The 22,229-nt window shown below is 42.8% G+C and overlaps 2 protein-coding genes across 3 annotated transcripts; both read right to left on the bottom strand.

Moving 5' to 3' along the window:
* Nucleotides 1-5,017: 5,017 nt before the first annotated feature.
* Nucleotides 5,018-6,711, bottom strand: LOC147152571 (antihemorrhagic factor cHLP-B-like). 2 transcript variants are annotated; one of them, XM_086048552.1, is made up of 7 exons: nucleotides 6,462-6,711; nucleotides 6,255-6,365; nucleotides 6,096-6,183; nucleotides 5,755-5,924; nucleotides 5,555-5,671; nucleotides 5,270-5,350; nucleotides 5,018-5,200 (listed from the first exon to the last, which is right to left on the bottom strand). In XM_086048552.1, exons 1-7 carry the CDS (start codon nucleotides 6,669-6,671, stop codon nucleotides 5,057-5,059), a joined length of 921 nt encoding a protein of 306 aa, XP_085904678.1. In that variant the 5' UTR covers nucleotides 6,672-6,711; the 3' UTR covers nucleotides 5,018-5,056. The 2 variants fall into 2 exon arrangements, with proteins under 2 accessions (XP_085904678.1, XP_085904683.1); XM_086048557.1 differs by having other exon boundaries at nucleotides 6,099-6,183; nucleotides 6,462-6,710.
* A 10,991-nt stretch (nucleotides 6,712-17,702) lies between these two features.
* Nucleotides 17,703-19,418, bottom strand: LOC147152570 (alpha-2-HS-glycoprotein-like). The gene is made up of 7 exons (XM_086048584.1): nucleotides 19,169-19,418; nucleotides 18,962-19,072; nucleotides 18,804-18,888; nucleotides 18,457-18,626; nucleotides 18,255-18,371; nucleotides 17,962-18,042; nucleotides 17,703-17,892 (listed from the first exon to the last, which is right to left on the bottom strand). The coding sequence occupies exons 1-7, from the start codon at nucleotides 19,376-19,378 to the stop codon at nucleotides 17,749-17,751; spliced, it is 918 nt and encodes a 305-aa protein (XP_085904710.1). The 5' UTR covers nucleotides 19,379-19,418; the 3' UTR covers nucleotides 17,703-17,748.
* Nucleotides 19,419-22,229: the final 2,811 nt, after the last annotated feature.

Genomic DNA, 22,229 nt, shown 5'->3' with positions numbered 1-22,229 from the left:
AAAATATGTCTTTTTAAGAAAAAAAAACAATACAAGCAAAAAAAATGAATTTGAGAAAATAGTATGACTTAAGTAAAAGACATGTCCAGACACTAAAGAAGGCAAGCCATTGGATTAATGAAACCACAACTTTTCTGTCACCACATTTTGTGTGATTGCAGCACTCAACCAACTGCGGTGCTAATGCTCCGACTGTCTTGACTGCATCTGCGGATGATCTGCTGCTAAAGAAAAAAATCTCCTTATTGCAGGGCAGTGTAAAATGGTTCTATTTTCAAATATGACTAGGAAGTGAGTGCAATGAATCATATTCCTTGTCCAGGTGCACCAACCCTGAACTTGAATGTGCTTCTGACAGCCTGATGGCTAGAGTTGTTGAAGTAATGCCCCGTGAAATGAGTTAAAAAATGCAGTGGGCACAGGCTGCCGCGTCTGCATTGTTCCCAGCATGACACAATGGTGCTCGAGACTTCCTTCATTTCCTTCCAATTCCTGATTACTGTAATTTGTTGAACTTTCAAATGAAAAACATGAAAAACACAAGTTTCTTCTCATCACTGGAAATAATGGTACAAGCAAAAAATTGGGGGTGAGGTTGGGGATTAGTGTTGTCCCGATCATGTTTTTTCAGGTCTGAGTCCGAGTCTTTTGATTTTGAGATCTGTGATCTGCCGATATCCCTATCCGATACCGATTTGAGTCCCGATCCGATACGATCGAAATGCATTAAGAAAAAGTGTGCATCTGATTTTTCTGAATATAGAAATATACACACATGTATATGTTATCTGCAAATGGCTGGCAACCTACTGCCTGAACACAGCTGGGATAGGCTCCAGCACCCCCGCGACCCTTGTGAGGATAAGCGATATAGGTAATGGATGGATGGATGGATGTATATGTTATATGTTGTTATAGACTTTATGGACTGGGTGGCACGGTGGTCGACTGGTTAGCACGTCCGCCTCACAGTGCAGAGGTCGTGGGCTTGAATCCAGCCCCGGCCTTACGGTGTGGAGTTTGCATGTTCTCCCCGTGCCTGCGTGGGTTTCCTCCGGGTACTCCGGTTTCCTCCCACATTCCAAAAACATGCATGGTAAGTTGATTGGACATTCTAAATAGCCCCTAGTTGTGATTGTGAGTGTGAATTTTTGTTTGTCTCTGTGTGCCCTGTGATTGGCTGGCAACCAATTCAGCGTGTCCCCCGCCTACTGCCTGAAGACAGCTGGGATAGGCTCCAGCACGCCCGTGACCCTTCTGAGGAAAAGCGGTATAAATAATGGATGGATGGATGTTATTGCCTGGGCATGCAAATGGCACCAATTTGGTTGAATGGCCCATATTAGCATTACCATAGAATGAGGGATTTCTCAGTTTGACACATTTGATTTAATGGTAAACCATACATTTACATCGTTATTTAAAGGCTTATTGTGCAGGCTACAATGAATAGCCCAGGCAGCTCCGTATGTTGGTACTTGCGTGACTTCTCATCTACAAACGATGCTATTGATTTATGACCTCGTTAAATACAACCAGTGGGGAACAAGCTTGCTTGTCACTAAATAATTTACAGTCGTTAAACTTCTACTTGATGTTACGTCGTTTGGACGTGTCATAATTGCTAATCTGTCCGTCGCGCCTCTGTCACAACTCTTTGACGATGCCGTTTTGCGAGGAGGCTGTCTTCATGAAATCAGGCAAGGCGGACTTATTTACGCAGTATCCTTTTGGTTTCAAACAAGCTATGAAGACAAAGTCACCACTCTGTCTCTGCCTCGCTCGCTGCTGTCCGCAGCGGAGGAGAATGACATGCCTGTTGGGTGTGTGGGGCACACAAACTACATCGCGCCGGGGAAAAAAAAAGTCACACTACTGTATTATATAAAACTTAGACATACTGTACTATTTGACAATATATTTGCACGTTTGGATTACTTTGTAGCTTTGTGACCTTTTAAATGTTCAGAAAATAATTTTAAAAAATGATCTCAGCGGAAAATCGCGTGATCAGCCAGGATTTCCGATCACAAGGGCAAGGGAACAGTCGCCCCAGGGCCCACAAGCTCACAGGGCCCATGATAGGTCCCCGTTTTGTAGGATGCGTTCATGTATAATCTTAAATTTATATAATATAATGATAAAAATGCGCTGTGTGGCCCACACAGCGCATTTTACACCAGTGGCCCCAACCTTTTTTCTGCCATCGACCGGTTCATACAAGTCTATACCGTTCGCGGCCCGGCCCCGTAACTATTCACCGTCAGTGGGGGCGGGGGACTGAGTGGTGCCCAATACGTCTGTTTATTTTACTCATTTGATCACGATATTAGCAATATTAGCATTACTTAACAGAGATGCTAGCTTGTGCATGTCTTGTTTTATGTTAATAAAGTCAGCCAATCTCGACGTGCTGCCAACTGTACTATTTTATTAAACTTCTCCATGTCAACTACTGCATCTCTCATAGAACAACAGAACATATCACTCCCGTAATATGAGCCAATCACATTCGTGTGTACTTCAGTGACCACTCGGAAAATACAAACTCAAAGAATATTACAGTGTATTTACTATTAGCGTTACGCGACGGAGACAATTTGCTTTCACCGTCAGCGGGGGGTTGCCACGGCCCGGTCCAAAGCGGCCCGCAGCCCGGTACCGTGGTAAAGTGACTTTCATAAGGGCCCATCGAGAATGCTCCGCCCCCTCTGTGCTGATACCTATGCTCCGCTCCTGGTGAGAGGCCTTCCCTTGCTGCTTCAGCGCCTACGGTGAGTTCCATCCTTGCCTGACTCTCCCTCAGGGCTCAATCAGTTACATTGGGGATGTCATAAAACACATGCAGAAGACGCGGGAGCTCCCAAAGGATTCAACAGAGAAGGCCTGCAGTATATTCGCTTCTCGGGATGTCTGTCACTGGTCGAATGCGCAGGTGTAGTTTGAGGTGACATTTTAAAACAATTGGCTAACATTTAAAGGAGGAGCTGAAGAAAGTTTAACGCACAGCGACCCCATGTGCTGTAATTATCTGCTGGCATTTGACTTTTTTGCTGAGCTTTGCACGACCGTTCACATAACAAACCACAGGGATCTGGCAGAGATCCACTTTCCGACCAGCTGCATGGTGAACGCCGGTCACTTGTTGGCTGTTTCGGGTTTTGGCAAGAGGAGAATATGCATTTGTAATAGGGTCAGGGGTGGAGCCATGGCCCACCCAGATTGACAGACTGCCTACCCAGTGACATTCATGAAAAATATATACCATTCAATTTTCAGTAAATTATTTTTGAATTTTTGTTTTGTTGTGTCTTTTGTTTTATTGAAAATTAATAGTATTAATAGTATTGCACTGATATAACAAACAACTACTATAAATAGCCTTCTAATACTGGGCTAGTGAAGTGTTGCTGATTTGGCTTGGTCTGACGTGCTCGCGGCTTGTTTGCTTGATATCTGATTGTGTCCGCGTCAATAGAGAGTCCATAAGCCATTTGCTAAAATACCTAGTTTATTTGTCACTTTCCAAGAATTAAAATCTCCATAAAACACATTGCGTCTATGAACATAAATTCAAAAACCTGTATGCCCTTCCCAGTCAACACCTGTACACTGTTTCTTTCTCCTTTCTTATACACTCTTAGTGACAGCAACACACAGTGTTCAAGGCAAGTAGTACATACATTTGACCCATATTTGGCTTCTATAACTACACTTAACCAAATTAGCACAGGTGGTGCACTCTTGCGCCTACATTGTAAAGTCATTTTCAGTCGACAGAAATATGACAAAATGGCCACCCCATGAGATTGCTAAGAACGGGTGGATTTTGCTGCTTAACTCATATTGCAGAAACACACTATTAATCAGAATGCCGTTTTTCAACTAGTGGGCGTGCTTGGAACATATTCTTGAAAAAAAATGTTTGGGTTGAAAATAATATATGCAATCCTCAAATTAAAGAATTTGGGGATTGCATATTTTGTTTATTTTTCTAACATGCTGCAATAATGTTTCGTGAGTACAGTATATACTTACTCTGCTTAAAAAAATTAGGAAAAAAGATTTTGTCATGTACTTAAGAGAAAAGCAAAGAAACATTGACACCCCCCCCTCCCCCCAAAAAAAAGAACCCAATTCTCCCAATGGCTGATTTTCTTTGAGAATAGCTTAATATGTACACCAGGGGGGCCCAATTAGGGTCTTCAAAGGCTGCTGTCATGCCCGTTTTAGATGGCTCCTATTGATAATCTGGTCATTTGAATCAGGTGTGCTAGAGGGAGACATCTAAAACAGGCTGGAGAGGGGCTCAAGGACCGGAAATGACACCCCTGATGTACACAGTATTAAAATAAGTTTTCAGAAATAGCTTAGATATTTTGGGGGGAAGATTAGGATTTAAAAAAAAAAAAAAAAAAAAAAAAAAAAAGAAATGACAAAAAACTCAGTACTAAGGTTTTTTTCTAGTGACTTTTAAAAGGCTTACCCCTAAAATAGGGGGGGGGGGGGGAAAAAAGCAAAACGTTAAAATCCAAACAGTGGTGGAGCCAGATTGTCGATAACGGGTGACCCTGGAAAACTCGAGTGGGCCTGAATATTTCACTGAGTAAAATCATCCTGTCCCAGCACATCATATATTCAAATAAAATGACAAACTGAATATCAAGTTCAGATTTTAGAGAACCACAATTATGCCATTAATAAAATAACGCAACTTAAAACATACTTTTTCATGAATCTCACTGGGTGGGCAGTCTTTCAATCACCCAGTGCTCCGCCCCTGAATCTAAATAAGTTTTTAGCATGAAAAGGTAACCGTCCAAAGAGTGGAAGTGAAGGGCAATGAAAAGAATTTGATACTCTCCTTTTCTTTCCAACACAAACTCATGTTTCTGGTCAAGAAGTCTCCGATATGCGTTCGTGGCGACAAGTTGATGTTGGCCACAACCCACACGAGTCAAAATTCAACACTGCAGGGAGCCACACTCATCGTGTGATCAAACACATAAGCAGTAAGTAACTTCCCTCTTTTTATTACAGCTGACACGTGATGACATCACTCAAGCGGGAAGGGACAAATGTGGTGGAGGGACGGCTCAGAATTTTGCAGCCGCCCCTTGCACATGCAAGCTTCGGCACTTTGGTGGAACAGCGGGCTGCAAACGGGCTCCGGCTCACCATCTGGGAGGGACTCGGAATTCTGTGGAGAACCAAGAGGAACAATGAGGCGCTCTGTGTACAAGTTGGTGTGCCTTTCCTGTGGACTTACCTTTGGTGGGTACATTTCACACTCAAGTTCCCCCACTTGACCGTGCGAGTTGTAATAGGCTGTTTGGCAATAGATGTGGTGCTTCAAAGAAAAAAAATAAAACGGATCACTTTGGGAACAAAGTACCAACTGTGGTTAAAATACAAAAAAAAGGTCAACAGCAAAATGTCAGCCATATTCAAGAAACTCAAGGCAAAACTTAAGCACCCCTTGTATCAACAATATTCTAGTCAAGCAGCAAATCAATCTTGTCCCAAAACAGCCAAGCAGCAAGTTGCAACTCACAGCTCGGTCGGGGCAGCGAGGAGTGCAGGCCACAAAAGTATACGTGGCCTCTCGGGGACACGTCGTCTCCACCAGGGCGAACTTGAGCCAGGTGATCGTGCCGATAGTTGCCATGTACTGCGACAGCAAGGACAAAGGCGGGTTTAAAAGAAAGTCTGGCAACTACTGCAGAAGGTGCTGGGGGGGGGGGGCGTCATCACCTCCTCAGTCAGCTGAGCCACTTCCAACAGGGTGAAGTAATTGTGGTGTTTGCTCTCCTGATTGAACTTGAGCACCGATGACTGCACGGCACTGACGCCCGTCGGGTCATTGAGGGACAACAACTTGGGGCAGGAAGGGCAAAGGGTCATCATCTCATCTTGGGTGTGGTCTGGTCACAGAAAGAGCACATGTCACTATTCGGTCACAATCATGATTGTGCTGAAAGTTTGTTACACAGAAAAAAAAAAAACAGAAGAGGGAAAAGCATGGTTTGGAGTTCCAGGCGGAACACAAAATACAGAATTTCAATCAATAGGTTCATTTCAGGTTGAAATCTGACAACCTGGTCTGGTGGTGCATTCATATCTGGTGATTTTGGCCACGCCCCACATGACCCAAAATTCAACACTGCAGGTGGCCATTGCACCCTAAACACAAACAGAACATGTCAGCAACAGAGGCAGGAGTCCAGTTGCACGATTTTAGAATCCATATTGACCCGCTCATTGTGTTGCCACAGCTCGCATTGGTCCACAGGTTTCGGGTTGGTGAAGTGACATTTGGTCTGCACCAGCTTCACGTTGACGTCAATGTGGCAACCTCCGGAAAACTGCAAGGAGACACGAAAGGGACAAAGTGGACTCGGGACGACAGCCTCCGTCGAAGAAGGCAAACAATGCGTTGTGGTGCTAAGCTAAGCGCTAACCTGCTGGTATTTGCTGCTCTGCACCTCCTGCAGCCTGAACTTGAAGCCGTGCTTGTGCTTGTGGTTGATGTGCTGGACGGCCATGCCGGCCGCCGCCTTGACGCTGTCCTCGCCGCATGTGAGCGAGGGAGGCGAAGATTTCACCATGGCCAAGCCAGGACAAGCCAAAGCGCACCACAGCAGAACCACAAACAGGTGAGCAACCATCATGAGGCGTCAATGAAGCGCAAGCAGAACATGTCACAGCATTCGCACACGTGCTTTAAGCAGGCTGACGAGCTTGGACGACCAATCACAGAGGAAGACAAAGGGCTAACATCTGGGGGCCACAATCAGTGCTGGGCCGGCTTTCAATCAGTCGCCATGGTGACGACTGTTCACAGCTCAGCTTTAGCAAAGAAAATGGACTTGGATTCAGAAAAAAAAAAACGTCTTTCTTTTGGAGTTAAACATTTATTTTTCTATTTTCAGAAAAAAATTTCAAGGTACTTTTATTTTTTTAGGAATGATCATTTGTGGGAGAAAAAAAAGTACAGTGGATTTTTGCTATTTGGAGGGGATAGCGGCCAAGACCAATAGAAAATCGTGAAATCTGAAAATAATTGATGCAAATCCTAACCCTAAACTTGCAAATTCGAGAGCAATTTTAAAAAAATTATGTTTTTTTGGGAAAAAAAAAGAAAAAAAAAGGAAAAAACCTGAATTTGTTAAAATAGTTTTTAGTTCCTTTTTGAATTGGTACTATGCGAGGCCCCCGGCAACGAAACGGCCACCTGCTGGATCGTGTTACACCCCACCTTCCTAGTAATGAGACAACCCCCTGCCTGCTACAGGAAGTCTCAAAGGACAAATGGTAAATGGGAAATGCTGCATGTGTACTGAATCCTGCATGTTTTCTTAAAGAGACACTTGAATGAGCTTAACGTTGGCACTTAAATAATAAGTTTGCATGTAATAATGACATCAGTACTAAAATGCCCCCTTCAAAAGACTCTGTAGTGATTTAAGGGTTTTTTTTGTGATTGGATTTACGACAAATTTCCCCACACCTTTTTGGGGCTGGGCTTGTTATTTTTTCGGTCTCAGCAGTCTACGTCACGGGAGGGAGGCAAGCATGGTAATATTGCTCGCTTTGTCATTTCTGTTGTCTAAAACGGCGACCGATCGCCACCAAAATGCAAATGCACAGTACTACTCTTGTCCACTTCAACCTGTGAAAGTATAAAAGTGTTCTGCACAATAGTTTGGATTTATTGACAAAAAACGTGATCTCATCATGATCACCTCCACAAAATCAAAAATACCATGGCGATCGCTTCTCCCCTTACACAGGCTGAAGCGGACAAGAGCATGAATGCGCACATGAACCCCGACTGGTTATATTTCGGATATTTAGCGACGCTAAACTCGTGTCATCTCTCGGGAGGCAGACGGCGACTGGTAGTGGGCAAGCAATCAGGCAAGCATGGATCTTTAACTGGTGTTAAATGCCTCGCTTGTCCTAACCGTTCTCAGCAAAGAAGCAGTGTTTTTTATTTATTTATTTATTTTTTTAAGCAAAGAAGCAGTGTGCTCATCCCAGCATGAATCTATGTAGCTCTGCGCACTTCCACATTTCCTCATCGTCATATAAATCAGCCACGGAGAGGTTAATCCTTTAGATATGTTGAAGTGGTCATTAGTAAGGATGTCCGCATAAATTTTGATGCCAATTGATCACCGTTTTTGGACGTTATAAGCAATGAAAGTACAATGATTTCCAATGGAGAGTTTGTAATCGGTCCCTCCAGTGACTCCGACCGAACAAGGATTGACCGGTAGGCGGTGCGGCCATTCTCCTCATTAACAAGAGGCGTTATTCATGGAGTCACTTATTTCCTAATTTCTCCCAAATGTATTGATAAAATAGAAAATGACAACTCTTTTCATTTTTCCTGATCAAAAAATCTATAAAATTAACTTGTTAGTGAAAACATGGCCATCCCGGCCCAACCATACCTTTAAACCAAGAAGGTCTTCCACGGTTATTTTCACATGGTTCCTTGGCAGTTAAGTCTCATTCATTCCCCAAAACGTTCTATAGTTATATAATTTTCCAAACTGTTCCTGAACTGTGGTCACCATTAATTGTGTAAATTGTTTTTATATACAAAACTGATTGCAAGAGATATTTCATTCTCATTTAGTTCACAAAACTAGGCTGTTTTTTTGGGGTATTTTATTTCATTGTCATTTTTACAAAGTTCCTCAACCAAGATTTTTTTTTATACCTATGTAGTGTCATGGTTCTGCTCTGTGTTTCAGTCGTTTAGCTGAGTTGTGGGCGTGTCCTTCGGCGCCACATTTTGAGGCACTGCCCAATAGGGTGTTCCTTAAAATGGAAAGTTGGAAATTCTAAGCTCCAACCCTCTAAATTGCTTGGAATAGTTGAAAAAACTCTTCTGGTGAAGTTTTGTCTGAATCAGACAAAATTTACCCCTGCCTCAATGACCTTGAATTTTGCCTTGAAGACACCCAAGGTATGTTTTTTGTCTAGAGGTAACTGTGGTATAACGGTTGAAATTTGTATTAAAATTTAGTTTAAAAGTATAAGTATAAAAGTTTTAACATCAAAACTATTACATTCACACATCATCCGCTGCTTCCTTCACAGACTTCTTGTTTTGCTCAATATGGCAGATCAGAAGTCCAAGTACTTCTTCAGAGTGAAGTTAAGAGCCAGAAATGTCTTCACTTGGAGCAATCAAATAACTCTGCGTAGCTTCAACCATGATTTAAAGATAATACCTCAGCCAAATGCCAAATCAAAACACCATGCGGGATAAGAACATGTCTTCAGTGCAAAACCATATATCAACCAAGACCCTTATGTATTGATTTGGTTTACAAAATTTGACCACAATGACAAGCTTGTCCACCTACCATGGGTGCAGTATGCCCACAACACCCTCGTCTCATCTGCCACAGGTCGGTCACCCTTCATGTCGGCTTATGGGGATGAGCCACCTCTGTTCCCCTCACAGGAAGGACAGGTTGACCTCCCATCTATCCATCTCCACCTACAACGGGTATGGAAGGAGTCCAAGGCGGCACTCACTCGCACAGCTTCCCACAATCACTGGATTGCTGACCGACGGCGACGCACGGCGCCAGTCTACTCACCTGGAGAGAAGGTCTGGCTGTCCACCCGGGAAATCCATCTGGCGGGTGCTTCACGCAAGTTGGGGCCACGAGTCATCTGGTGTTTGGAGTTTGAGTCGGTGGTAAACCCGGTGACCGTTAGGCTGTGCCTGCCGCCTACCCTGAAGATCCATCCTGTTTTCCATGTCTCACTGATCAAGCCGATGGGTTCCTGTCCTTTGGCGCCCCTCCTGCTTGTCGATGGTGATCCAGTGTACACGGTCAAGGAGATTCTGGATTCTCGTTGCAGGGGTCAGGTCTTCCAGTGTCTGGTCGACTGCGAGTGCTACGGGCCAGAGGAGCGCCAGTGGGTCCCCCACCCCTCGATCCTCGACCCGTCACTCGTCCGTGATTTCCACGCCCGCTGGCATTCGAAACCAGGTGGTCCGCCAGAGAGCGTCCATTGAGGGGGCTGTACTGTCATGGTTCTGCTCTGTGTTTCAGTCAGTCAGCTGAGTTGTGGGCGTGTCCTTCAGCGGCGAACCTGTTCTGCATCTCAATCAAGGACTTTAAATGAACAGCGGCGTCGAAGGCTCGTCGTCAGATTATTCCACCTTGCTTGCTCTCCTCGCTCCAAGTGTTGATTTTCTCGACTAAGATAACTTTGATCTGATGGTTCTATTGGTTGTGTATTTCCCCCCACCCCCTGAGTAGAGAGTTTGGTTATTTCGTACGGTGTGCTTTGTTTGTTTCTCAATTGGAGTTTTCCTGATCCCTTGTTGGCAGGTAAATTTGTGTTAGTCGTTTCCTTGCCTTATTTGCAAGAGTTTTCTGGCGTTTTGCCTGCGGCTTTAGTTGTACTTTTAACGGTAGTCAATTTTTTCAGTTCATACATTTTTGATTGAACAACTTCTCTTTGTCTACGTTTGTGGGAGACACCCTTTTCCGGTTCCAACAGAACCGTGACATGTAGCTTTTATTGAATGTACTGTACATGTTTTTGTCACTTCAGATATCTACTAAAAAAAATCATCAAAAGCACATTTATTGAGATCCAGATAGGATGAAGCAATCATCGCTGCAGCATCCGCGAGGATTGTAGTTAGATATAAAGCCCATGAGTTCTCCACGCTTTCCTCGTCCCCTGAAGCCTTTGTACTCTTTGTATTTTTGATTACACTGCATACACGTGGTGAAGTCGTAGGAGATTCTGTACATCTTCCAGAATTTGAGCGAATATGCACCCCAATTCACGACACCTTATCACCCAAAAAAAAACAACAGTGATATGCATATGTATGTATGCATATGTATGCACACACAGGTTGCCCACCACTGGTCTAGCCAGTCAAAGTGTGCTTCCTTATGGAATGAGTCCTCTTTTAAAATTACCCAGAATCAAGTGCGGGATAAGGCCAGGTTGAGGATAGCACATCACCATCTTGTAGGACAACATGGATGAAGATTATGTAAAATCTACTCCGGTAGCTGTGAACATACAGGATTAATTATAAACTAGCTGGCCGTCATCATCAGCAAGATCATCAATATTATCCTCTTCTAGCAAGGGTAGAACAATGAACTGTTCTTGATCAGCATTTTTGTAGCTCTCATATAATTTCTGTTTGTTTCATAGCAGTGAGTGTGTGTCGTCAGCTGATAATGCTTCACCTCCAACATTTTGAAAAAAAAGTAATGTTGCATGCCTGACAGATGGAACTGACTTCTCCCTCCGGCGAAGACTTGAACCTGGTCACTGAAGGGTGAGTAAATTCAAAGGAAAATGATTTATTATATGGTTTGAACATATATAGACATCGATGACAATCTGCCCAACTTACTTAGGGTTAGGGGTGGGCGATATGACGATATTAGATCGTTAAGCGTGTTCGCGATCTCATAAAGCGGGAAGATCGTTTGATCGCCTCTACATGGCACATTCTATACAGTTTAGCTCTGTGGCGGCGCAGAACCGCTGACTCGTATACCCGACCAAGCCTTCGCAGCACAGCACGCACAGTGCACCGTACGTGACACACTCCCCGCCTCCCTGCTTGTTTGGATAGTGGGAACCTTCAGCGGAAAGTCAGTTCGGTTCGGACGTCAGCGCCGACAGCCAAAGCAAACAGAGATCAGACACATGGTAGCCAGAGGCAGCAACCAGCTCCAAGCTAAATGGATGGAAGATTGTTTATTTAAGTGGTGGTTGGCCCCTGGTGAAAATATCTACACTGCCTGGTGCAAAGTCTGCAAAAAGACTTTTTTGTTTGGGACAATGGGTGTCAAAGCCGTCGAGTCGCACATGAGAGGAGAAAAACACCAGCGGTCTGTGGCAACAGCTAGCGTGTTCTGGCTAATCCCGGCGCTTGTTGGCGACACGTTGGGACATTTCAGTGTAAGTAACGTTATTATTTTAAATTGCATTCCATTATCCTTGTTGATGGGGCAGCGGGGCAAAATCAATAAATAGGTGTTATCGTAAATAACTATTGTCGTCGTCTGTCGTTTGTTGCCATAGCAACAGTTTACATTCACGTAAGGGCTAATGAGCTGTAAATAGGGATGTTCAAAAGTAATAGACATCTGTTGACTTTCTCGTTAACATTTTTGTTTTTCAAATATTTTTATTATATGTGCATATTTTTTCAAGCATGGTGATCGACCGGTTAGCACGTCCTCCTCACAGTGCAGATTGTGGGTTTGAATCCGGCCCCAGCCTTCCTGTGTGGAGTTTGCATGCTCTACCTGCATGGATTTCCTCCCACATTCCAAAAACATGCATGGTAGGCTGATTGGACACTAAATTGCCCCTAGGTCCGATTGTGAATGCGTATGTTTGTTTGTCTCTATGTGACCTGCGATTGGCTGGCAACCAGTTCAGGGTGTGTTTCCCCCCCCCCCCCCCCCCCCACACACACACATCCCACTGTCCGAAATCAGCTGGGATAGGCTCCAGCACGCCCGCGACCCTTGTGGGGTTAAGTGGTTTGGATAATCGATCAATGAATGGATGTTTTTTCAACCTTTTGGCTTGAGAAAGGCTGTTGTGAGGACTTATTATCAATGGAAACTGCTTTACATTAAATGTTGGAAAGTGTTCTTTTTTCATGTTAGTCTCCTTATTTGAAAAAAAAGCCCTTTGTTTACAGTGAATTTTTTTTTCTTCAACAGAGATTGTTGCGACACGTTTTGGTCTTAAATTATATTTTTAACGTCTTAAAAATCATTAAATTTGACTTTTCAAATGGTATAAGAACCCTGTTATTACCTTGCTGAAGACATGATTCCCATTAAAACGGTGGAAAACGAGGGGTTCAAAAGACTCTTCAAAATACTAGACCTGCGTTACGAGCTGTGTTTTTATGTTTACGTTATGTATACATTCACTGTACATTTTGATGAAAATTGTCACTATTCAAATTAAAACCTGTTCAGAAAGCTTTGCTGGCTTGAAATGTCATTTTGTCTTTGAATTTTATATAGATTTTAAATATGTTTTTTATGTTTAACATGAGGAAAATGGTCAGAAATGTGCAAATTAGTCTTAAAAAACGATGTAAAAAAAGAGTCGTGATAAAATCGTGACCATGATTTTATTTTTAAAAAATTGTGATATGACATTGTTGCCAGATCACCCACCCCTACTTACGGTCTGTAAATTTTTATCCATCTTCCTTACCATGGCAATCTCATCAAAAGCCCGGAAAATGGGGTCCACAGAGCTGCTATAGCCATCAGTCTACCTTCATTCGTGAAATGGGCAAATCTGCGACCATAATTGCAAAGATAAAAAATAAAACAATTACAAAACTGATGTACCATAGTCAATCAATATTTTGCACCACCAACTCCACAAGTATGGCATGTCATGCAGAAAAAACAAGTGTGTAAAATTCAATACAAGGCCCACAAGTTAACATCAAATAACTGAGATTGCACATATAAAAGCTGTAGCAAACCAAAAACGAATCAACCAAGGTAAGGGATGACATAATGCAAGAAGGAAAATAAAACAGGTTATAATGATGGACATGGCTAGTATCATCATACCTACACCTGTAAAATCAAATGGAAGCTCCATGACGGTATACCAGGAGTCAGAGGTGGGTAATAACGAGTTACATTTACTCCTATACATTTACTTGAGTAAGTTTTGGGAAATTTTGTACTCTAGGAGTAGTTTTAAATCACTATACCTTTTACTTTTACTTGAGTAGATTTGTGAAGAAGAAACTGCACTCTTAGGCCGCTACATTCGAATCTGTTACTTAAATCCCCTCTGCGTACCTATGCGTCTCTCTCTCTCTCTCTCTCTCTCTCTCTCTCTTTCTCTCTTTCTCTCTTTCTCTCTCTCTCTCTTTCTCTCTTTCTCTCTGTCAGAGACCTGCGCCAGGCTCTACCGTGTGACTGTGTTTCACCAATCAAACGTAGCCATATGGCCGTATAGCCCTGCAGTCTCGTAACATGATCATATTCAACTTCAGCTGCGGGAAAGAGTTGTTGTCGGATGGTACGGGTCGAAAATGCCACGCAGAAATGTTTGTTTTTGCATGTTTTGTCATTTTGTCACATACACACAGACTGAAACACGCCGACCCCCCCCCCCCCCACACACACACACACACACAGTTTATACGAGTTCATGAGCTACATTGTTGTTCAGCCTGTGCAGAGCCTGTTAAAAAAAAAGTACAGGGGCTGAAATTTTGTGCTACTCGTGCTTAATTTATTTCTTTTATTTATAGTATTATTATTTTATTGTTTATTAAAGTACTTGAATTGACCTTAAGATTATTGTAAGCTATTATTTAATTAAATATAATTCATTTTATTGATTGGATGGACTTTAATTTGCCTGAAGATGATTATTTTGGAATTTCGTCTGATTGAATGGTTGTTTTAAAAAAAATAAATGAGACGTTGCTGCAGTTACTCAGTACTTGAGTAGATGTTTCACCAAGTACTTTTTTACTTTTACTCAAGTAATTATTTGGATGACTACTTTTTACTCCTATTTGAGTCATATTATTCTGAAGTAACAGTACTTTTACTTGAGTACAAATTTTGGCTACTCTACCCACCTCTGCCAGGAATACTGTAAACACATTCATCCATCCATCCATCCATTATCTGTACCGCTTCTCCTCACAAGGGTCGCGGGGCGTGCTGGAGCCTATCCCAGCTGTCTTTGGGCAGTAGGCGGGGGACACCCTGAACAGGTTGCCAGCCAATCGCAGGGCACACGGAGACAAACATCCGCACTCACAATCACACCTAGGGGCAATTTAGAGTATCCAATCAACTTACCATGCATGTTTTTGGAAATGTGGGAGGAAACCGGAGTGCCCGGAGAAAACCCACGCAGGCACGGGGAGAACATGCAAACTCCACACAGGGAGGCCGGAGCCGGGATCGAACCCACGACCTCTGAACTGTGAGGCGGACGTGCTAACCAGTCAACCACCGTGCCGCCACTGTAAACACATAAAAACTTTATTTTCTGTCTATGCATACACGTCAGAAAGGTGAATGAAAAGAAAAAGGCCTCTATTGTGAGAGAAGGACTCGTGCACCAAAACAAATTGCTCTTGCATAGCTTGCTGATGTGCTGGTCATTTCAATCAGGTGTGTTGTAGGAGGGTGAAATCTAAAAGATGAAGGATACCGGCCCTCGAGGACTGGTCTTTGACACTTGTGCCTTAGAGGCAAACTTTCACTCACCATTATCATGAAGATTCCACAGTCATTGCTGCCGAGATGTTGTCCAGGAAGATATGTGAGTCTAAACTGCAAGTGTAAAAATAAAAACTTAATGACATTGCAACAACTCAAATAATGACATACACCATTATTGGAATTTTTTTCAAAAAAATAGTTTTTACTTTGATATCCATGCTACTCCGCTCATGGTCGTGGAAAAATGTGCTGGGCAACAGTCCTGGTACAAACACAAAAAAGAAAGGGTAAAAAAAAGGTCAGACAAATAAAACTGACCACGAACAATAGTTTTAAAAGAGTTTGTGCAAGTCTGAGGAATGAGACTGTCCAAGAACGATAGTCAACAGAGATTGGGTTAAGTCTGACGAACAAGACTCTTCATGAACATCAGAGTTTGTGCAAGTGAGGAACGAGGCTGACTGAACATTTTCAAATAAAAAATATTCCCAACCATTGAATCCATTTCCCTTTTGAGTCCAAGGGTTAAGAGGTTTTCCCGCGCAAGGCAGGTTTGCTGATCCTTTATTACAGTATTTCATTCATTGGCCTGCCCTCATCCAGCACATAATTTACCCACCACATAACACAAAAGCAAGATATGCGTTACATTACGTGGACTTTTAACATTGAGCTGGAGGGTTCAATCCCTGTGCTGGGACAATCTCAGTAATGGAGTTTTTTACTCAATTTTAAAGCCATTCTTAAAATGGGCACGCTCCATGCAAGCTAAATTCAATTTTTCAACCCCACATTGAAACACTGACTTTTTTAAAACCCGGTGTCACATGTTCTTACATTTGAATTTTTACTCAATTTTATAACCACTCTGAGAAATTAGGACCATTCATGGGAGCCAAATCCTCCTTTGAACAACTGACTGCTTTAAAACCAAGATGTTACAGATCCTGACACCTGAATTTTTCAACTGAATTTTGGGACAGCTGTCAGAAATCTTGATGACTTGGAGAGCGCCTTTAAAACTTTAAATGGGCACACTCCCTGTGCTGGAATGTTTTGTAGGTCTCGAGTCCATAAGCCCAATTAGCAATTTACAAAACAACTACTTACTCAATGTGTGTTCGTTTTATCTTTCAAGAAGGTATCCATTATAAATCATGGCTCAGCTTCAGAAAACAGATCAGCCGTGATTGGTCATTACCTGAGCCCTGAGCAGTTGTGATGTCATTTTCAGTTAACTGAAGTGACAAAATGGCCGCCCCCGGAGATGGCTAAAAACGGGTGGATTAACTCTTATTCCACAAATACAATATTTATCAGAATGCCTTGTTTCAACTACGTGCGTGTTGCGCGATTATAAAATACGAAGGAAAGGAAACGCTGTTGTAAATGGCAACCTGGAACTCTTATTTTCCATGGGGCAATTATGTCAACAAGCACCACATCTCATTATTTTATTGATTTCGACTGTCTGGCACGCACTACTGTAACACATGATTTAGGCTAATACATGGTTTTGTTGCCAATTGTTATTTTAATTTTTTATATTATTTGGGGATTGCATATATTATTTTGTATTTATTATTTTTCTAACATGCTACAATAATGTTTTGTGAGTATATATTTATTTTTATTCTGCTTAAAAAGATTAGGAAAAAAACTTAATTTTGTTTTACTACATTAAAGTCATGTACTTTAAAAGCAAAGAAACATTGACCCCCCCCTCCGAAAAACAAAATTCTCCCAATGACTGCGTTCCTTCAAGGAGAGCTAAATACGTATGCGAGGGGTGCCCAAGTACGGTTCACAAAGGCTGTCGTCATGCCTGTTTTAAATGGCTCCCTCCTCCAACACACCTGACACAAATGAACAGATTAATAAAATGAGAAATTGAATATGAAGTTCAGATCTTCCTTGATACAATTATTCCATTCAAAATAAAAAGCAAATGTAATTTAAAAATAACGGTAAATACTTTTTCACGAATCTCACTGGGGGGGGCAGTCTGTCAACCTGGGTGGGCCTGTGCACAAACAGGGCTCCGCCTCTGAATGTAAATGTAACCCAGTTTTTAGCATGAAAGCTAACTAAGTAGAAGCACAGGGCAATTAAATGCAATTTGATACGCTCCTTTTCCATTTACAATGCAAACTGTTTCTGGTCAAGATGTTTTCGTGGTGGCAAGTTGATGTTGACCACACCCCGACATGAGCCAAAATTCAACACTGCATGATCAAAAGACAGCTGTCAATTTTAGAGACTGACTGAATAATCACTTGTTCATCCCACCCCTTGAATGATTTGACTTAAAATTGCTGCAAAGAAAAAAAAAAAAAAAAAAAAAAAAAAAAAAAAAAAAATCCCAATGGCAGTATGGTCTCAATTGAATTTATGCTTCCGCATGAACGCCAACCAAAAAAAGTTCTCATCGCATGATCAAAGACATAAGCAGTAAGTAACTTCTTTTTATTACAGTTGACGCGTGATGACATTACTCAAGCGGGAAAGGACAAATGTGGTGGAGGGACGGCTCAGAATTTTGCAGCTGCCCCTTGCACATGCAAGCTTCCGCACTTTGGTGGAACGGCGGGCTGCAAACGGGCTCCGGCTCACCATCTGGGAGGGACTCGGAATTCTGTGGAGAACCAAGAGGAACAATGAGGCGCTCTGTGTACAAGTTGATGTGCCTTTCCTGTGGACTTACCTTTGGTGGGTACATTTCACACTCAAGTTCCCCCACTTGACCGTGCGAGTTGTAATAGGCGGTTTGGCAATAGATGTGATTCTTCAAAGAAAGAAAAAGGTCAGTAACTGCTTTGGAGCATTTAACAGAGGACCCACTGTGGTTAAAAAAAACCCAAAAAGTTCTTAACAGTAAAACGTCAGCCAGATTTAAGAAACAAGGCAAATGTTAAGCACCCCTTGTATCAACAATATTCTCGTCAAGCAGCAAATCAATCTTGTCCCAAACCAGCCAATCAGCAAGTTGCAACTCACAGCTCTGTCGGGGCAGCGAGGAGTGCAGGCCACCAAAGTATGCGTGGCCTCTCGGGGACACGTCGTCTCCACCAGGGCGAACTTGAGCCAGGTGATTGTGCCGATAGTTGCCATGTACTGCGACAGCAAGGACAAAGGCAGGTTTAAAAGAAAGTCTGGCACCTAAAGCAGAAGGTGGGGTGGGGCGGAGAAACGTCATCACCTCCTCGGTCAGCTGAGCCACTTCCAACAGGGTGAAGTAATTGTGGTGTTTGCTCTCCTGATTGAACTTGAGCACCGACGCATGCACAGCACTGACGCCCGTCGGGTCGTTGAGGGACAACAACTTCGGGCAGGAAGGGCAAAGGGTCATCATCTCGTCTTGGGTGTGGTCTGGTCACAGAAAAAGAGCACATGTTCACTATGCGACCGCAAGCAGGATTGTGCCAAGTTGGTTACACAAACAAAAAAGAAAAAGCAGAAGAGTGAAAGCGTGGTTTGGAGTTCCAGGCGGAACATAAAATGTACAATTTCAATCAATAGGTTCATTTCAGTTTGACATCTCAAAACCTGGTCTGGTGGTGCATTCATATCTGGTGATTTTGGCCACACCCCACATGACCCAAAATTCAACACTGCAGGTGGCCATTGCACCCTAAACACAAAAACAGAACATGTCAGCAACAGAAACAGCAGTCCAGTTGCACGATTGAAGAATCCATATTGACCCGCTCATTGTGTTGCCACAGCTCGCATTGGTCCACAGGTTTGGGGTTGGTGAAGTGACATTTGGTCTGCACCAGCATCACGTTGACGTCAATGTGGCAACCTCCAGAAAACTGCAAGGAGACACGAGAGGGACAAAGTGGACGCGTGACAACAGCCTCCGTCGAAGAAGGCAAACAATGCGTTGTGGTGCTAAGCTAAGCGCTAACCTGCTGATATTTGCTGCTCTGCACCTCCTGCAGCCTGAACTTGAAGCCGTGCTTGTGCTTGTGGTTGATGTGCTGGACAGCCATGCCGGCCGCCGCCTTGACGCTGTCCTCGCCGCATGTGAGCGAGGGAGGCGAAGATTTCACCATGGCCAAGCCAGGAAGAGCCAAAGCGCACCACAGCAGAACCGCAAACAGGTGAGCAACCATCATGACGCGTCAAAGAAGCGCAAGCAGAACATGTGACAGCACTCGCACACGTGCTTTAAGCAGGCCGACGAGCTTGGACGACCAATCGCAGAGGAAGACAAACGGCTGACACCTGGGGGCCACAATCAGTGCTGGGCCGGCTTTCAATCAGTCGCCATGGCGACGACTTTTCACAGCTCAGTTTTAGCAAAGAAAATGGACTTGGATTCAGAAAAATAACATCGAATTTCTTTCTTAGTTAAACGTTTTTTGCTTTTTTTTCTTGAAAAAAAATGTCAAGGTGTATTTTTATTGTTTTAGGAATGACCATTTGAGAGAGAGAAAATAACAGTGGATTCTTGCTATTTGGAAGGGACAGCTAAGACCAATAGAAAATATTGAAATCTGAAAATAACTGATGCAAATCCTAAGCCTAAATATGCAAATTTGAGATAAAAAAATATTTTAAAAACGAAAGTTTTTTTTGTTGTTGTTGTTTTTTTAGAAAAAAAACAATACAAGCAAAAAAAAACAACTGAATTTGAATAATAGTTGTTTGTTTCTTTTTGAATTACGACGTATTTCCTGAGCGGGAGAGAGGTGAATTAGAGCGAGGCTGTTCACGTGACATTGCGACAAACACTGTCCTGCCGTGGCGGTTGTTTATCAAGGAAGACGCCAGAGGAAATACATAAACTCAAACCTATATTGTAACCAACCATACCACGGCCTTGGAAGATAAGGCAGAGCAACTTTTAAGGGTTACACTACCAACAACCTATGTCACGACTATCACCGGGGCAGGGGAACTCACTGTGTGTCAGCCCAGGAATTCATCCTCAGACTTGTCAATATTTTGAAGCAGATGTAACGCCTCCTCTACTCTATAAGATTTTTTTTATATATAGATCATGGTGACCAGCAATGTTAATCAATGCAGCCGCTGGTTGCTGTGAATACCTTAATCATGTGATTAAAAGAAAATGATGGCGTCAAAAGTTGATTGCGTTAACGCTGTTAATCACGCATTTAACTAACACCACTAGTTCTTACACTTAAATTTTTATCAATTTTACAACCATTCTTAAAAATCAGGACCCTGCATGGGAGCCAAACACTTCATTGGACAACTGCTTTAACACACTAGAACGCCCAGAAGGCTGTTTGAGTATTTATGCTTAACATTTGACGATGTCACCCCGCCATATCACCTGCTATTTTGGCTAGGAATGGCCAATTTCCAAATTAAAGTCATCTACTTGTAGCCAGCAGAGTTGTTTGTCAAATATCACCCAGATTTGTCGTTCAATAGTTGTTGCAAAAAAAGGGTTAAAACCAGATGTCACGCATTCTGACAACTGAATTTTTAAACTTAATTTTGGGACAGCAGTCATGATTTTTGATGGCTCCTTTGAAAGCGTGAGAGATGAGGTGCTACCTGTGGCTGAGTGCGTTCTGACCCTGACTTTTAACATTGAGGTTGAGGGTTCAATTCCTGTGCTGGAGCAATCTTAATAATGGAGTTTTTTTACTCGATTTTAAAGCTACTCTTAAATGGGCACACTCCCTGTAAGCTAAAATCACCTTTTAAACCTCACATTGAAACTCTGACTTTTAAAACCCGATGTCACATGTTCTTAAATTTGAATTTTTACTCAATTTTATACCCACTCTGAGACATCAAGATCCTTCATAGGAATAAAACCCTCCTTTGAACAACTGACTGCTTTAAAATCAGAGGTTACAGATCCTGACAGCTGAAATTTTCAATTGAATTTTGGGACAGTTGTCAGTAATCTTGATCGCTTGGAGAGTGCCTTTGAAACCTGAAATGCTCCTTTGAAAGCCAGACTGATTAGGAACTGCCGCTGTCTATGTAGCTCAATGGGTTGCTCCCCTGTTTGACTCCATTTTATAGCCGCTGTTAAAAATGGTCACATTGTCTGGAAGCAAAATTCACCTTTTAAACCCCACTTTGAAACTGTGTGTTAAAACAGAGCTTTTTTCAAAGCTTTTACTTATGCTAAAATCAATTCCACACTGTTAACAATGTGACAAGAAAATGAAAACAATATGAGGTCATGTCCACTGTTGTTGCTGTTTTTTTGTTTGTTGCTGATTTCTCTTTTCCAAACTTAAAGCACCGATTATAAAATTACCAGAGCTGGGCAGTTTACCCTTTTTTGCTGGTCCGTCTTCCGTCCTCCATCCTCCGTCTGCGACCTGGGTACCCTTCCAGCCTTGTCCCTCCGTCCTTATTGTGTGCATGACGCCATGGGAGAGATGCTAATGGAAGAGGTTTATTTAAAGCTCATTAGCTTCCTAACTTACTGTTCAAATCCACTTACCTTATGGGCACCCACTTCTGGGTTAACGGTTTGACGAACCGCTTGACACCACATGTTGTATGAGTGTAAGGAGATGAAGTGAGAGAGTCGAGAGTTGTAATGTATAACTGCTTTATTTAAAAGCGGTCATTGTTTATATGTCAATGCAGCGGATGTGAGAGAGGTCAGTCTCTGAACGAATGGGCGGAGACGCCCAGCCAAGGGTCCGAGTTGCATTTCATTTGGACCCATATAAACTGGGTTACTGACCCGTAAGCACAACCCGTCGTGATGTACATTGATCTTGTCCACGACCTAATTTTCCACCCACGCCCATTCTGTGAATTGAAGGACTTCCCGAATTATAAAAGTATGGAGGCAATGCATTTGTGGCGTGAGTGTTTACAATTTCCACCATGGCGACCGGAAGGCTGTGAGAGCAAATATGGTTCCTTCACAGGGACTCTCGGAGCAGGCTGACTACGAACACAAGTACATGCGATACGCGATACCCGATACGTGCCCGACACTAAATCACTTTTCTGGTT

Source organism: Filicampus tigris, chromosome 1 (genome assembly GCF_054856515.1).
Source record: "Filicampus tigris isolate MCC_2025a chromosome 1, RoL_Ftig_1.0, whole genome shotgun sequence".
NCBI classification, from domain to species: domain Eukaryota; kingdom Metazoa; phylum Chordata; class Actinopteri; order Syngnathiformes; family Syngnathidae; genus Filicampus; species Filicampus tigris.
The sequence above is the reverse complement of the archived record's forward strand: the minus strand, read 5'-3'. Positions and strand labels throughout refer to the sequence as shown.